Below are 16,971 nucleotides of genomic sequence, written 5' to 3'. Positions count from 1 at the left end.
TGGAAGATTTTGAGTGACATAAACTGAAAACAGTACAGTGCCATGCCATTTTAAATGTAAGATTCACCTGGTTTAGCTCAGGTCACTGGTGTTAATGGAGCTTTAAGATCGACTGGTCATTTTCATGCTTTGCTGCAAAAAATATCCAAACAATACGATAATACAGCTACACATACAGTATTTACAAATTTGTGCACACACAGGGTTAGAGCTTTTAAAAGGCCATATACATGTTTTATTGCATGTTTTAGCCCATTTGCTAGTGTGTATGATTTACTTACCCTTTTTTTAAATGTACCATAGTGTTTGCTTTTGCAAAGAGTTCACATTAGGTTGTGGATGCTTTCCTTCATGAAAACCCCAAAAAGTATAACCATGACAACGTAGGGCCCCTAACTTTAAGTAAGTAATGAATTAAACCCAAAGCACAGTGTTTCCCAGATCCCAACCAACTTGTTTGTGTGCCTACATTTAACCGGACCTTAATCAAAACCATTAAAACATCATAAAACTGATGCATTTTCCAACAGTGATTTGGAACAGTTTTAGAAGGCACAGGCAAATAATGTTGTCCTGCCAATAATGGCGTCACATCAGACAACTCTTCTGTGTCGTTTTAAAGGGCAGTTACAAACATTAGATTCAGTAGTTTTGTATGTGGAGGACTTGTTGTCTTGACTTCACCGTGAAGATCGTGCCTGGTTTAATCGTTGTCAGATTCATGCTGTTGTAATTTCTAAGGCTGTGCTTACACCTAAATGAACCAAAGATCTGTGCTCACACCTGCACAGATTGATGTGAAAAGTTGGCCTTTCATCACACAACAATAATTTAGACTTTACAATGTAATTGGCAACATTTTTCCTCCCACAGATTGCCAAATGGAAACCAATGTTAGCCTGGGCCACGAAGAAGAGCACATTTTAAAACACTTAAAAAGTACATGGTACAAATGGGAACATGATCTGTATGACAGTGAATAAGTTAAAACTTTCAAGACCCGTGGCATGTTCCTTTGATAGTGTGAAACTGAAGGATTGACACGCTTTTCATCACGGGCCATTGCAACTGAAAAAAACATGACTTTGTCACAAGTTGAGACTCAGACTAATGTGTCTAAATACCAGCATGCTGTTCGCACTGTTCTATTGTTCAGTTGCAAATTAATGAGAGGCTTGATTTGTCTCCGTTGATGATTCACTTGGTAAGACTTAATGTCTGTAATAGAAAGCAATTTAATTTGTGATTTGCAATTGATGTTGTCATGGCAGTTAGCCTACTACCAGTCATTCACACCCTTGATGCCAAACCCAAAGGGGCTTGAATATTCATGCATGTTGATGTTGATATAGGTCATCACGCTGCCTGAGACGTCAGTCTGCTGATGTTGCCAGTGGCCACCTCATATGAAATAAACTCCAGGGTACCATAAACCTGCCAAGCCTCCAAGTACCAAGTATAATAGCTAAATATTGACTTTAATTGTGTGCTGTAGGCCTAATTACCATGCATACATTTTGGACTCCTGACATCTGAACCTATGCACAACTTGCTAATTTATTTAATGTGTCTATCAAGCAATTTCCCTTTTTCAGATCAGAAATAAGAAGGCTAATCTCTGCTTGCAGCTTGACAATATAAGACCTATAAACATTGTTAAACGACAATATATGTGTTTTGAAAAGTTTGTGCACTTGTGCAAGCAACACTTCTTTATTATATCATTCCTGATCGTGTCTGCACAAAATCTGTGTAGTTGTGATCAGATGTCAGAGTCAGCATGAAGGTTTAATTTTTTTCACTTGGCTGAAATGTGGATTTTATTACACTAAAGTTGGACCATTCATTAAATAGAAATGTATGTGAATACAGTAATGGTCAGAGTCTCATTAATTGCCAAACCAAAAGGCACATTGATGAAATGTACAAAGAAGCTGGAACTTTTCAGAGAGCTAAAAGTTTTTGCAGTGCCACAGATGTACGTAATGTTTTAAGCATTAGATTGCAACGGGAAAAGGCAGAAAACATTTGTGCCAAAGAGTGCAGCTTTTGCACATCTACCCACACAGAAGGCATGAATCAAACCATAACCTCAATCACTTGACAACCCACAGCTTGACTTTTTTAAGAAAGATAAAGTGACTACAGTCACAGTATACAACACAATTGACAAAATGTAAAATACTAATAACAAATATTTAAGTTAAGAATATACTAGTATTGTCATTCAATCAGGAAACCATCAAAGAGGTCTGCAACCTGTTACCTCTTTGTCCCAAACTTGATTTTCTACATTACTGCAGTTTCACCTTTATCCCCTGTAGAGAGCTCTGACAGCAGTACATTTTCAATTTTGCCTGCTTTTTATTTGTCCTCATCCACTCATACATTTCCCATTAGCAGTCTAGTAGTTGTCTCGAATGGCTTTGTTATTAAGTCAACAGCTCTTGTTCAGCAGCTGATTAGATCAGAGAATACGGCCTGGGCCGCACTGTCAGCGAGCGTGATGTCATCGGTACAAGCTAAATGTCAGAGAATGAGGTTCATGGAAGATGTGCTGTGTCAGGAGAGAGCAGAGAGAGTCAGCAGTAAATCGCAAATGTCAATAATGAGTAGATGATGTTATAACGTCAATTACGGTATATATTTTTCTTGTGTTAAAAACAAGGCTTCTGTAAGAGAAATTCTTGCTTCCTCTTAATCCATATTCAGCACCTGTGCCATAAAAGACGATCTTCCTGGCTTTTAGAGTGAACTGCAGTGAGCCTCAGCTGTAGCTCAAACAGCCCCTGAGTGTCACATTCCCCTCCAATCAAAGATATAGCGGCACATCCCCGTCTGCTGTGGCTGTTATACTCAGTGTGCAATCTCTAAAGGAACATGACGACTTATTTAACATGTGTCTTGCGGTCAGTTTGTCACATGGTTTTGACTGCTTTTTGTGCGCACACACAAATTTGAGTAAAAAAGACTTTGGCTCTGTTTTACATCATTTGCGTGAAGGGTTACGTTTACGCGTTTGTGCGAGCCTGTGAGCGTATACGCGTCAGTACACAAGTGCAGTCCAGCAGCAGCAGTGTGCTTATTTTAAGGGTGTTGACAGTTTCCATTGAAAGCTCATGGCAGCTCAAAGAGGAGCGTAAAATTGGCAAGTGAGGGGGAGTTAGCATGCTGAAGCCTTTGCCACCTCATAGCTAACTGGCTGAAGATGTCTGGATTTATTTTGGGAATGCTACATTTGAGAGAAATAAGTGGGAAGGCAGTTTTTTTTCTGCTGTATGTCTGAATACCCTCCAGTAGTGTCAGTCTCAGCGCTGCTGTTCAACACAGAGAGAAAGAAGAATCGGGGTTAGGAAGTTGTAATGTATTTTGTTTTTACTTGTATGTGTATGTTCAGGATGTACTGTTCTGAACATACACAATATAGTAAGACAGGAGCTGAGTTTTTATCTTTGTCTACTTATAGAATATTAATATATAATAATTTAGTAATGAAATTCATTGGTTGTGTCAAAAACTGTGCTTCTTTGTTATCAGACACACACAGCTAACAACAGGACATACTAGTGTGGTCCATTGGGGGCCATTTTGCCAGTATCAGCCGTTGATATGGGAGTAGCGTATTCCCTCATGGTCCTTCCTGCCTCCCAGACTGCGTACACCAGGCAGTCAGGACAGAAGAGGCTCATGCAAACTGACAGGCACGCAGAGTGACACCAAGACACATGGATGTGTGGGCAAGTTGCTGGGCAGACAGAGGGACACATTTCTAGTGGACAGAGGAGGCTAAGGAAGACAGAAAGAGGGAGAAGGAAAGGGAGGGAACCAAGGTGCTGTACTGTTGACTGACTTCTGGATTACAGAACATTAAGCAAACAGCGCTTTACACAAAAGAAAGGCAGTGGTATTATTTGTAAAAAAATAAGCAAGCACCAATTATTGTAAGTTGCAGGTTAAAAGACGATGTGTATGAAGCTTGTTTTTGAAATTTTTTTGTTATATTTGACAGTTGTTTTAACAATTTTTAAAACAAATAAATTCATCCCCTCAAAACACATCATGGGCGCCCAGATAGCTCAGTTGGTAGAGCAGGCACCCATTTATAGGTGTTTACTCCTCGACGCAGTGGGCCAGGGTTTGACTCCGACCTGAGCCCCTTTGCTGCGTGAAATCCCCCTTCTCTCTCCACTTTCATGTCTCAAAAAAAACCAACCATCATATGTAACCTTAACATTCAGAAAATATTTAAATTATCAGCCAAATATACACACACAACACAAATAATTGTTAGTTGCAGCCCCATTTACACCAGTGACTCAGGCATACATAATAATGAATACACGATTTATGGGTTGAACTGATGGATCAGAATGTGTGTGTTAATACTCCTGCAATGGCCATGAGATGTATGTATTGGTCCAGTAAGAGAAATTGTATCATCTTATTTACATATCAATCACAATTGACTTCTGGAAGGGAGAGCAGATTGAGGAAAAAGCTTCACCTCTTCAGCCAGAAAAACATTAGGTGTTTATGCCAGCTGGAGATCAATGGTGTTCTGACTCAGTTGCTTTAAAGGCTTACTTTTCCGCTCCTTGTGAGCTGCAGACAGTGTTACATCCCACGTGCACTACTGCATGTGGAGATGCTTTGCGTTCATCCTGTCAGGTTTTTTTTTTCTTCATGTAGGAGTCCAAAAAGGAATTCTAACAATTGCTGATGGTAAAGCCATGAAAACAATAACAAGAAGGCTCAGTGGTACCCTAGGGCAAAAAATTGAATTCATGGTGACTTGAAGTGAGTTACAGGAATTTGCATCAGTAACACCTTACAACATGTACTGTAATTTTAAGGGCCACGTTGTGGTGGACTAACTAATTTAAGGATGCTCCCTTCTCCTACTTTTGTTGTATGTTACACACAAATTGTTTGTGTTATGCTAACACAAAATTTAAGTTGCCTTGTGTGAAAAACACATCTGTTGATTTTAGTGATTGGCCACTTCACACCCACAGATTCCATCTGTTTGAACTTGTGCAATCAGTGTTGGTGAAGGAAGGGTTTTTCTATCCTTGAACCGCAGCCATTTTTCAATTGATTGCTTATGTCCTATAATGAGGAAAAACAGCATTTACAGTTCAAGTAAGTGTTGTTTGTTTTTCTTTCCACACACTACGTCATGGTCAGTCCGGCTAAAACCAGGTTTTCGACATCTGTGGCAGCACCATATGTTGTTGCCCTCTGACTGTCTTCTTAACAGCTGAGCACTGGCGTAGAAAGGTCATCACAGAGATGGATTACGGGCCAATGATACTTAACACACAGACCATAACATAATGTCGGCAATATGTTGGCTGTTAACCTCCAGGTTTGTGGTTCCTATTAATATTCATTTGAACCAAAAATAATTTCCTAAATATTATGCATTTGCTACGTCTTTGAGAATTGATATGAAGTTGAGAGGCTGAGGTGAACTGGCACATGCATATGTGGGCTACGAACGGCACAGTGGCATTCAGTGTCTCTGCTGTCATATTATTCCTGATTGAGCCAATTCAAGAAATAAAGCACAGTGTGGGTTATATTTGGCTGAGATCACCAAAGTAATTACCTTGTTTGAAGTCTTTTTACCCGAGTGAAAATGTTTCATTTTTGTCAGCAGGAGTAAACTTTCAAAATGGAAGTAAAGATACCTGTGGAGCATGAACCCCGCAGTTATTCGGTTTCATGTCAAGATATGAACAATCACATTCAAAAGAACACTTGGAGGGCAGTGGAATGGTTTAAGTGGGCCTGAAAGGTAATTAGGGCCGGTATTGTTTTTAGTGTCAAACAAACTTGAAGTTGAAGTAATGGCTTATTTGCTTCTGATGCCTTTTTGAAAAACTCATAATTCACTACAGCTGTGCAAGAGATTGTTGCAACAAGATACACTGAATTTTAAGTATGATTATATTCAGATTGTATTGTTTTTTTCATTCAAATTTTAGTAGAATTCAGATAGAATTTAATTTTTTTTCAAATGTTTTCAGAGGGCAACACAGTTATGTGAATGGTCATGACACTAATATGCAGTACATATTCGGTTTTCTTTTCCAATAGATACGAGTGACCGTATGCATGGGTGTGTGTATCTCACAGTATGTATGGATCCCTATTAAGCCCTTTGCCGTAGAGTACTGGTGCAAAAGTGAAATCTGAATCCATCGTCTATCCATGAGAATTTTAGTTCAACAGTCTCACTGTTTGGTGTGAATGGGGGGTGTTTTGTGAGTGTCGGTTAACGTGCCACTGTGTGTGGAGGTGTGTGACTGTACTTGAATACATATTGGTTTGGTGTGAGAGTGTGTGTGGGTGCATAAATGTTTGTCGAGCTCCTCCTGCCTCGCTCCAGGCAGAGCAGGCTTACGGAAGAATCTGTGTTGCAGAATTGAGTTGCACTTTGCAGGACGCCAGACGCGCTGCAGCTCCAGGGACCATGAGCGGCTCTTTATCTCCTGACTGGCAGGCTGCTGCTGAGCCCTGCAGCTGCATGCATGTGTGCCACTCCTGCTCAGTGCAATCAGAGGCACAGACAACCACAGTGAAAGAAGAGCGAGAGACAGAGAGCTGCATAGTCATTGATGATGGTGTGGGAGAGCAACGTGTGTGGTGGCTAAATAATAAATGTGGCATATCGGGTTTTGTGTGAAGCCGGGACTGAAGCCCATTCCTGTGGTGGTGCTGAGGAGAGAGGGGGGCAACTGTTGGACCGTACAATGCAGAATGCAGAGATTTCACACATACTACCCCTCCAGGGGGAAAGCAGTGGAACAGAAGTTAATCGATTAACTTGTTGGACAACAATCATGTTAATCATTTGTCAACTAGAAATATTAAACATGCACAGGTTCCACCTTTCTAAAATGTAAAGATGTCCTGCTTTTGTAAGAATATTTTCTGGGATTTTCCGCCTTTATTTGATAGGACTGCTAAGTGAGAAAGGGAAGACATGCAGGGTATTGTCACAGGTCAGATTCAAACCCTGGCCCTCTGCGTTGAGGCATAAAACTCAGTGTATGTTTGCCTGCTCTACCCACCAAGCCAACCCTGCCACACACGGTTGTCTGTTGTTTAACATTACAAATTGAATATATTTGAATTTTGAACTATTGATTGGTCAAAACAAGTAATTTAAAAGACTCAACCTTGGGCTCTGATAACTTCAGATTTTCCTTTTTTCTTTTTACGTTACATACATTAAGCAAAACAAAAACAATTGATAGATGAATTGATAGTGACAATACTCACTAGTTGCAGCCCTAAACAACGGAGAATGCAAGAACAGGATTGCAAAACTATGCATGCCTCTTTGTCAAGTGAAGAAGTTACAGCTTCTCAGTAAAGTAGTAGATTTGGGATTATATTTGCAATCTCTTAAAAAAATGTGACGCTTTTCATTAACAGCTCCAACCTCCTCTTCTCTCTCTCACCCTCCCCTCCCCTTCCCTCCCCTCCCCTCCTTGTCTTCTGTTTCTGCAAGAAGGTGATGCTTCCTACAGGAGCGGCGTTCCGTTGGTTCCAGTAGGACTCCTCCTCAACTCCCTACCCAAAGCTCTGCCATCAAGTGCAATGCCAACTCCTGGATTGTCTCCGGAACAGACACTGGCTAATAAACAAACAAACAAACAAACAAGCAACAAATACAACTATATTAAAAAAAAACTACAAAAAAAACAAAGCAGAACAAAAAAAAATAAAAAAAAATCAATCGGGGTAATGGATGCACCTACTTATTCCTTGAACCAAAAATGAAGCTTAAAGAAAAGCATCTATGGCAACTTTCATTCCCTTTTCTATGTTTCCATTTTGGTACCTTTTGTCCTTTTTCCAGCAGGTTTTTTTCTGTCGCTTAAACATGGAACTGTTCATTGCCAGAAACAGAAATGACGGACTGAGTGTGGACAATCAACTAATTTCTGTGTTTGGTGTTAATGTTGTTCATGTGTGGAAAGATACAGTACTTGTGTAGAGAATGTAAATTTACAGCTATATTTCAAAACTAGTGGCTAATGGCAAACATTATTGTAATTCTTCTCAATTATGTTACTTAAACCCTTGTCTATTTCATGATTCGTTTTGTTAAAGAGTCGAGTTTTCAGACAGAACACTTTGTTTTTTGAAAGACAGAGAACGTGTTTGAAAATGTGACACTGTTGATTTCGAATTTAAACTAAACTCAAAAAAGTCATGGTATCAGGCGGATCTCCAGAGACTCATCACTGGGTTGAAGATGCCGTCTCTACTGTAATCTCCTCAATCAGCCCTCCTCTGCATTTCCAAACTTTTCTTTTGGTGAAACTGGCAGCCTTATGTTACTGTGGCCCTACTGAGCATGTGCCAAGACTGCTCTGGGCAATAGCACTGTAAGAGACAGCACTTGTTCTGAGTCTACCCTACTGAACGCACTGAGACAAGATTACATTTTTTTATTTGTTTGTTTATTTGTTATATTTTCATGATTTTGTTATGTTGCTGGGTAGCTACAGCTTTTAAAAATAACCAATCTTTGTATTTGTTTAGAAAATTGGACTGGTTTTGTGAATAAAAAGGAATGCATGTATTTGTGTCAAAATTTACAATTCTGATGTTTGTCTTGTCTATTTGCATGTTTTTTTTTAAAGAAAAACAGCTGGTTTGACAAAAAGAAACATTAACTATACATTTTCCAAGAATTTAAAAAATGTTCTTATTTCTTTTATAATTGGATGGTGTTGGAAATTCTGAAAGATTCTAATGCGAGCAGAACTCATTAAAAGTAAATCAGGCGGTGGCATGGATCACCATGATGTCCTTGGTTTGACTGAGATATTTCTCTCACTGCTTCTGTAATATCTTCCTATAGTGGAATAACTGATGGAGCCTTGCTATGCTAAAATGTAACCAAAATGATTTAAAACATGTTTGAACAAGACCAATTTTGATTGCAGTGTTTCTTTAAAATGCACAAAACCTCCTGAAAATCCCCCTAAATGTTATTTTTTGTCTTGATTTTCTCTCTTCTTTAAGATCTTTGTGACAATTAACCTACCTAGTTTTGTCTTGAGAGCTATTAAGGCTATCCATAAGAGGCTTGGATAAAGTGTCTGTGTTTATGGCAGGATGTGTTATGCATGCATGGAGTAGAAGGGAGCGAAGTTTGGATAAAGACATGGTTAAGTGAAAGCATTGCTGATTTTAAAAAAAACCTTTCCAAAATGTGGTCAATCTCACATGGGTGTAATAACTAATTCTAATGCCTCAGGTCTCTGACACGAGAGTGAATTTCCATTTCCTGCTAAGTGATGATCCTCACAGATTTTTTTTCACAGCTTCATAGTCACTCTTTCATATCCAGGTGGGGATGTAGATGCAGATTTCTGCCGCAGCCGAAGTGCTGAGTGTTTTTAATTAGCGAATATCCTCGGTGAAGGCCCAGTATGGTGGGCTTGTGTACGAGCTCGTGATCAGCTTGGCGAGCGGAGGGTTGGAGAGTGTAGCTATATTCCCAGCTTCCCCCCCCCCCCCCCCCCCCGGTACAGTGCTGGGCTAGTGCCATCGCCATGGCGATGGGGGATGTGTGTGTAGTGTGTTCTGGGGTGTGGTGGTGGTGGTGGGGGGGTTGCTGCTAAGGCCTTTCATTATTAATGTGCACCGCGGCGTCCTTACCTCCTCTGAGCCCGCACAGCTCACTGCCTGACCTGCCATCCGAGGGAGAGGGAGTGGGGAGGGGGGGGGGGGAATGAGGAGGCAGAGATAGAGAAAGAGAAGTAAGCCAGTGAGAAAGAAGGAGACAGCACAAGTGTATAGTGTGGAAGCACACGACTGGAAAGTAAAAAAAAAAAAAATCATACATGCACTTCACATTTCCACCTGAGACAGAAAAATAAGAGAGAAATTAAGACTTTAAGTGTGGGGTGTGGTTGCAGGTGACTGTGGCTGCTGCCTGCTGAGGTGTAGCAGCCCAGGGGTGGGAGACGGGGGCAGGGGTGTCAGGTGGTGGTGGTTCTTCATGCAGAGGGGTGTACGGCTTGGTGAGCAGGCCTGTCACACTGGGAAAATCCTGGAATCTTATCACCGCCTCACAGACTCTGAGCCGCACTGATCTACTCACCCTCATTGCCAGCAGACATGCCCTTCCCCCCATCCAAATGCCCCTGAACAGGCTGGCCCCTTCTCGGCTCGCTCGCCACCTTCTTCGAACGGGGGAGATAGCAGGAACTGATGCAGTCCAATTGTTGAGGAGGGAGGAATGTTGCTTGTAAAATGTGACTAACAGGAGGAAAAAACACAAGCTTTGCAAGTACACAGGGCAGAGTGCTGAGGAGTCAGAAGTGATCCTTTTTTCAATGTATGAGTGAATATCAAAGGGAGGTTTTCTTAAAGTTCTTTTAATGCATAATCTTATTAAACAACAATGTTATATAAGGTTTAGATCTACTGTATGAAAATACACAGACATCTTAGTGTTATGCAAACGGCATGGGAAAGACTAGACAATGTGCTGCCCCATTAATTGAATAAAATGTGATAGGCTTAGATTTGGGGAAGTTAAAATGTTATTAGTAAATAACTTATAGCTAGGAATATCCCATTAATTTCTGTGTACTGAGGGATTACGATGACAAAGTTTGGCTCATTGGGATTTGTATAATTTCTGTCTCAGCACATGTGAAAAAAAGTTACAACAGCAAAACAAAGGTCATGCATGACATACTGTGTTAAAAAGTGTACTTTCCACTGTGTGTTATAGTCTGTCACTTTTTTCATTTCAGACTAAATTAAGTTTGACTGGTTAAAAGTGTTTACATTACTCAGATTTATTCAAAATGTACTTTAAAGTTATGTGATTTCTTAAAGATGCACTCCTATCCATTCTCATAAAGAAACAATAGTGGCAGTGGTTGCTGTGCAAAACTGTTATAGCAACAAAGGTATCCATATTGAAATATTTTTAATTGTTCTTTTTCTTTATTTTGAATGAAGTAACAACATAACAATATAGATATACAGGATATATACAAATCATTGGGCGGTAATTAACTGTTATATAAAAGCATAAATACCCTTAGAATACAGTATGCTGTAAATTGACATAGTATTTAGTCTTACATATGTGGAAATTATTAATAATACATATTAATATATATGGATATATATACAAATGCTCCACTTGTGTGAATGACGCCAAAGGCTGAAACTCTGAACCACAGAAATCAATGCAGCCAATACTCTCCTTTTAAAATTGGTGTATTCTCTATTCAGTTGTAAAACGTGTACACTCTGATGAGATCTTTTTTTCTTTTAGATATGAAGTTTGCACAATGGACAAGCCTACTAGTAACCACTGCTACAATGATAACATCATACAGACCTATCATATGCTGGGCCACTCAAAGTATTTAAGAAACAAATATGTTTTGCTTTGCAACAACGGATGTTACATACGGAACTTGTCATATGCTGTAGAAGATAAACAAACAACAGGTCTTCTTTGTACCATGAGGTCCATCAATGTATATATAACAACAAAGTGGAATTTCTTGAAGCTGTACATGATAATGTTATGCTGTCATTTATGTGTCAAAGTAGGATATAACATAACAAGGAAAGGAAAAGCAAAATTAAGACTCAGTACATTGTTTTTGATTTATTGTGTAACTGTAATTTGGTAAAATTACTACTAAATCTTTAGATTAGTTTTACACTATTTTTAATTGGACATTTCAGTAGACCTATTTGTATTTTTCATCAAATATCTTCCAAAAATTTCGGTTTTAAGGTTGCAATGAGTTATTTTATGTAAGTTTAGGGTACACATTTCAGCCTGGTTTCACTTACTTTACATTAACAAACCACCTTGAACAAATTAATATTTAAAAAATATAAAAGAAAATATAAATATAACAAGTAAATATTTAATTTCATGAGAATAACTATTGAATTTCTCACTGAGGTCTGACATCGTATTGAGGTAAATGTGCTAAATAACAAAAGGATACATCTTACTTTGGGTAGAAAGCATAAAATGTTTACGTTCCCAACCACCAGCACTCCAACCGACTCAGGCACCTCTCCACACACATGTATATTAGGTTGAGACAAAATTACTTCAGCTGTTAGTAGTATTTACTAATCACTAATTTATGAAAAACACACAACTGTCACTTGTAAACCCACTGTGTTTATCGTTCATTCAAATAGTAGAATAGAGCTGACACGTAGCTGACACATGCTTACTATCTTTGGCTGTGCTGTTGTTTCAGGAAACCATCTGTGTCATCATAGTTTAATTTATTTTCATTTAATTGTTTTGGTCGCAAGAGCGTATAATAGTAACACCACTCTCTACTTCATGAAAACACTTAATTAAATCTCAAAATAGGGTAAAGTACTTCCTGTTGCAGGGTAACTCATAAAAGTTAACATAATGTCTGAATGTTACCTTTTAATAAATACACAATAAAATCATTTTGGAGTTACAAGGGTCTCAGTTGTTCACACTGAACTCATTTTAAGAGCTGCTGTACCTTTTTAATCTGAAGCACCAAACTGATGGAATCATGAAAGGGCTTTATCTGAGTATTTTTGCTGAAACGCCATTTGAATTATGAGCCAGTGACAATTTGTTTTTAGTGGAGAGCTTTTCAATTTGAGATTCTAATTCTAAGCATTGACTATTAACTATTGAAAAAACAGATGCTGAGCTCTCAAAGCTGCCTTTTCCATTGTCTTTATTACAATACACATTGGTGCTGTGAGGAATTGTGAGATGACTTCTTGGTCAAACCTTTACAATACACTTACACACTTACATACAATCTAATCATAGTCTGTCTTTAAATTGATGAATAATCACATCTTTATTAGATATGGCTCAATGAATTGAATACATCTTTAGTTACTCAAAAGTAAAGTGCAATACACTACCGGCTAAATTGAGAGCTTTCGGAAAAGGTATTTACTTATTTACTCACTTATTTACTTATTTATCTTTGGAATGTGAAACTACAGATAATTACACGGGACCTTTACTTTTGTTAATGCTATTCTTTTTTTTTTTAACACAGCACAACAGTGTAATATTAATCGTAATTGTCTAACATGAAAAAAATAAACAAGTGAAACAAAAGTTACATCTAGTAGACTTCCTCCACCATCAGTTTATTAATAACCAGCAGTGCTTTAGGGATGTCTAAAGGCATGTTCATCAGAGAGAAAATTACAGAGAATCAGCACAATTTACAAGTGACCTTGCCCAGGGGGGCCTTTGAGCCATTTTGTGCTTTTTTATTCATTTATTTTTACCTGTGTCACACACCTATTAATAACACAAGTTAGGCTTTAAACATCCAATGTAATCGAAATGACTCACAGGTCGATAACCAACGTTATTAGAATAGTCTTGTCCAGCGGATGAGGCTTAATTAAGTTGGACTACATTTTACACGTAAAGCGCGTTGAGTGTGTGATCATTTTATACACAATCCATAACAATTTATATCTTAACTTACAAAAATGTATTGAAATACACTAGACCTCCAAGCACCTGACGCAATTCTGAACCAAAAGCACACCGCCTCAGGGATGGTGGGTTCTTTTTCCCGCTTCACTGTACATAGAAACACCTGAATCAACCCTAAAAATAGAATATCCATGGTTCAATTATGAAGTACAGATACATACTTTGCATATTGTCTTGTGTACAGATGCTCCTTTGAGTGTGCAGAAGAGAATTGTTTGAGTGTAGCAAAAGCTAATTTACACACGCACGCACGCACGCACGCACACACACACACACACACACACATTAATACATACACATTCATGCACTAAATCATATAGACATATATAACAGACACAAAGACATGCATAGTCTCCCTTTTTTACTCTCTCTCTCTCTTTCTCTCTTTCTCACATATACACACACACACACACACACACACACACACACACACACACACGCACACACACACACACACACACACACACACACACGCACAAACACAGTCACGAGGACGAACAGATTAAGTCCAAATCAATGGCTGTGGCTGGACTGGGAGAGAGATTTCACCCAGGGTTCTCGTTAAGGTCTGACACATGCGGCAAAGGCTGGAGGGAGTGTTATTACCAGGGTGATGGTTGATAAGACACTCGTTTCTCCACGGTGCGTCCCGCGGGAAAATGCATCGTGCAGCCATGGAAACCATAAGGCTAGGTGATATGCTATAATTGGGCCAGCGCTTTTAACAGTGCAGCTGCACTGCCAGGTATGCCACTGTCTTCAAATGAGAAATTATAGTGGAGCCCCATAGAAGAGAAGCTACAACCATTTTTAAGAATGGATTTTTCTTCCTGTGTGATTCCTTTTTGATTTGTTTTATCAAACTGACTTATACAGAGAGGATGTGCCACACGTTAATTCTCCCAGACAAGTTATATTCATCATAATTAGGTAACAAAGCTAAAAAAAACCCATCAATTTCTGAAGAATATTAAAATTGTCTATGTGATTGGATGAGCAAAGCACACTCCAGACTGACTTTTGTTTTTCAGTCTGGATGGAAACCTCATCAGGAAACACTATATAAGATGGAGGAAGAAGACGAGGGAAAAGGAAGAGGAGGGAGTAGGAGGAGAAGAGGGGGAAGATGGTCGTCGGCCAATCCCTGCTCAGTCTCTGTAACTTGGTTGATTACGATCAATTTCCCTGATATCGATGGCCTCACTGGCCCTGAGCTACACTCCCTCCTGCACTTTGCATGGTACGTGCTTTGTGTACCATGACATGACTCACACCAGCACACCATTCCCAAAGCCTGGCTCTCCCACCTGCAGTCTCCTGATCCTGGCCTTAAGAAATATCAACAGCTGGATAACAGGAGGGATATGTCCGAGCAATTACAAAACACAAATGTTTCCACTTCCATGTTCTCAAGTAGTTTTAAAATTTGGGTTATTGCGGTATTTATTGAATTGATTGGCTTCTGAGTGTGGTAGGGTTAAAAAAGTTTGGGGGGTGTTACTGCAGCAATGCAGGTGGAAGGGAGATTTTTTTCTTTCTTTCAGGGCTGCTGAAGGTTTGAACTCTCGCTTAAAAACTGTGAGAGACACGGTGGAAATGATGAGATGAAGTTTGGTCACGACTTGCTGGACCGAAAGCTTCAAAATCTGTATTTGTTCTGGGGAATGCGAAACTGTCCTCCCTCCGGCATGTGCGAGGGCGCATCCCTCTCGTTCTATCTCTGCACACTTGGCACGCTCTATCCGAATTAATTGCATCTCTGCAAGGGAGAGAGCGAGATGGATAGAGGGAGAGAGAGAAAGGTTTAGTCCTTCTGTTGGGCTGGTCCTGCTACAAGGGGAGTCATTTAAAATTCTGCCTCCCATGTGGCTCCTGGTTTTCACTTTAATGACCTCCCCCCCATCCTCTCCCCCTGCTTTTTACCCCATGACTTTCCTGGGTTTTGAGCTGCAAGCTCAGTTTCCTATTGCTGCAAGGTGCTGATGCACACCTTATTCCGGCATGTATACAAATAAATAATGCTTATTTACTGACCAGCATCACAGCCATTAGTGACAAAATGCTGTTTGCACCTTCTGTCTCTGCCCCTATGACTTTTCTTTGCTTCCTCCCCCCTCCACCTCCGTAATCAACCATTGCTGCCATCAACGATCCAGCTCTCTGCTACCTATTCTTGCTTGCCAATTATTGTGTGAGCAGTGAGTACCACCTTTTCTCTGGAAAAAACACCGCTACACCTGTTGTCAAGCAAAAAGGTCTTTCATTTAGAATGCTGTAAAAAAAAAGGAATGCTTTGTTTTAGCAAATATTAGCATCTTTAGTTTTTCCTTTTGTTGACAGTGGAAACACATGTGTCTACTAGGTAATAATTCATAAGGTCAGGATGTAACAAATACATTGACATATCCTAAGTATTTTAGAGGTCCAGGTCTACGTATGGAATTGGAACCTGACGCTTCACTGTGAGGGACAGACCTGTGTGTGTGTGTGTGTGTGTGTGTGTGTGTGTGTGTGTGTGTGTGTGTGTGTGTGTGTGTGTGTGTGTGTGTGTGTGTGTGTGTGTGTGTGTGTGTGGCAGTCAGCAAAAGGCCCTGTGGACAGTTATGTGCCGCAGTGTTTACCAGTGCTACAGTGAAGCTTCGTAGGCCTCAATAAGATAAAGCTGAGCTTTCTGCATGGTTCTCTGCAGGGGTCTCTCTCACTCTCTCTCACACACACACACAGACACACACACACACACACACACACATAGAGGTGGGGGAAGAGTGGTGTGGGCTGTAGGACAGCAAAGGCCCACAAGGTCAGAGTAGGCAGTGTATATGGTTGTTTTTCTCTGTTTTTTTTCTCTCTCAGTGGTGGAGCTGTGTGCTTCCTCCCCGGGTCTCTCCTCTATCTGGTCAATACCACCACGCAGCTTCTGACAATCAATGGAGGGTCAATACCTCTCAGACGCCTGCCTCTTTGTGCTTTCACTGATTTAGATACCACCTACCCAGGCCATCTTTTTTTTTACTTTTTCTTTCTCCCTCCCTGTTTTTTATGACCCTGGCTCTCACTTAAATACGTGAACCTGCTGAAATTAGAGACACAGCAGTAAATCTGAGAGGTAGAACGCACGTTCTCTGCCAAACATAAAATCTTAGCCCCTCATCAGATATGCACATGCCTTCGGTGGCCTATTGTCTCACCTTTTTCATTAATGACTGAAAGGAAAAAACAATAAAAGTTTATCATCTCAGAGAGAAACTACGAATCACACTAGTGAAGAACATATCAGCTAAACACTACATTTATGCTGGTTGCCTTATTAGCATCATTCTAGTTTATGGCTTGCCAGGTCCAGGCTGACTCCACACTGAACTCAGTTTGATACACCTGTAGATGGGGCTAGGATTAAGTCAAAAATTCCAAACTCTGACATAAGGGAA

The 16,971-nt window shown here is 39.9% G+C and overlaps 1 protein-coding gene across 3 annotated transcripts in view; it reads left to right on the top strand.

Annotated features, from left to right (window-relative positions):
• cxxc5a (CXXC finger protein 5a) overlaps positions 1–8,618 on the top strand; it is an 18,711-nt gene extending 10,093 nt beyond the window's left edge. For 2 of the 3 annotated variants that reach the window (XM_032534040.1, XM_032534041.1), the window contains exon 4: positions 7,523–8,618. In XM_032534040.1, the coding sequence (XP_032389931.1) occupies positions 7,523–7,567 (45 nt within the window). In that variant the 3' untranslated portion in view covers positions 7,568–8,618. The remainder of the gene's footprint in view (positions 1–7,522) is intronic. The other variant, XM_032534042.1, reaches the window with a different exon arrangement.
• Positions 8,619–16,971: the final 8,353 nt, after the last annotated feature.

Source organism: Etheostoma spectabile, chromosome 13, assembly GCF_008692095.1.
Source record: "Etheostoma spectabile isolate EspeVRDwgs_2016 chromosome 13, UIUC_Espe_1.0, whole genome shotgun sequence".
Taxonomy (NCBI): Eukaryota; Metazoa; Chordata; class Actinopteri; order Perciformes; family Percidae; genus Etheostoma; species Etheostoma spectabile.
Note: the sequence above shows the minus strand (reverse complement) of the source record. Positions and strands in the feature narration are given on the sequence as shown.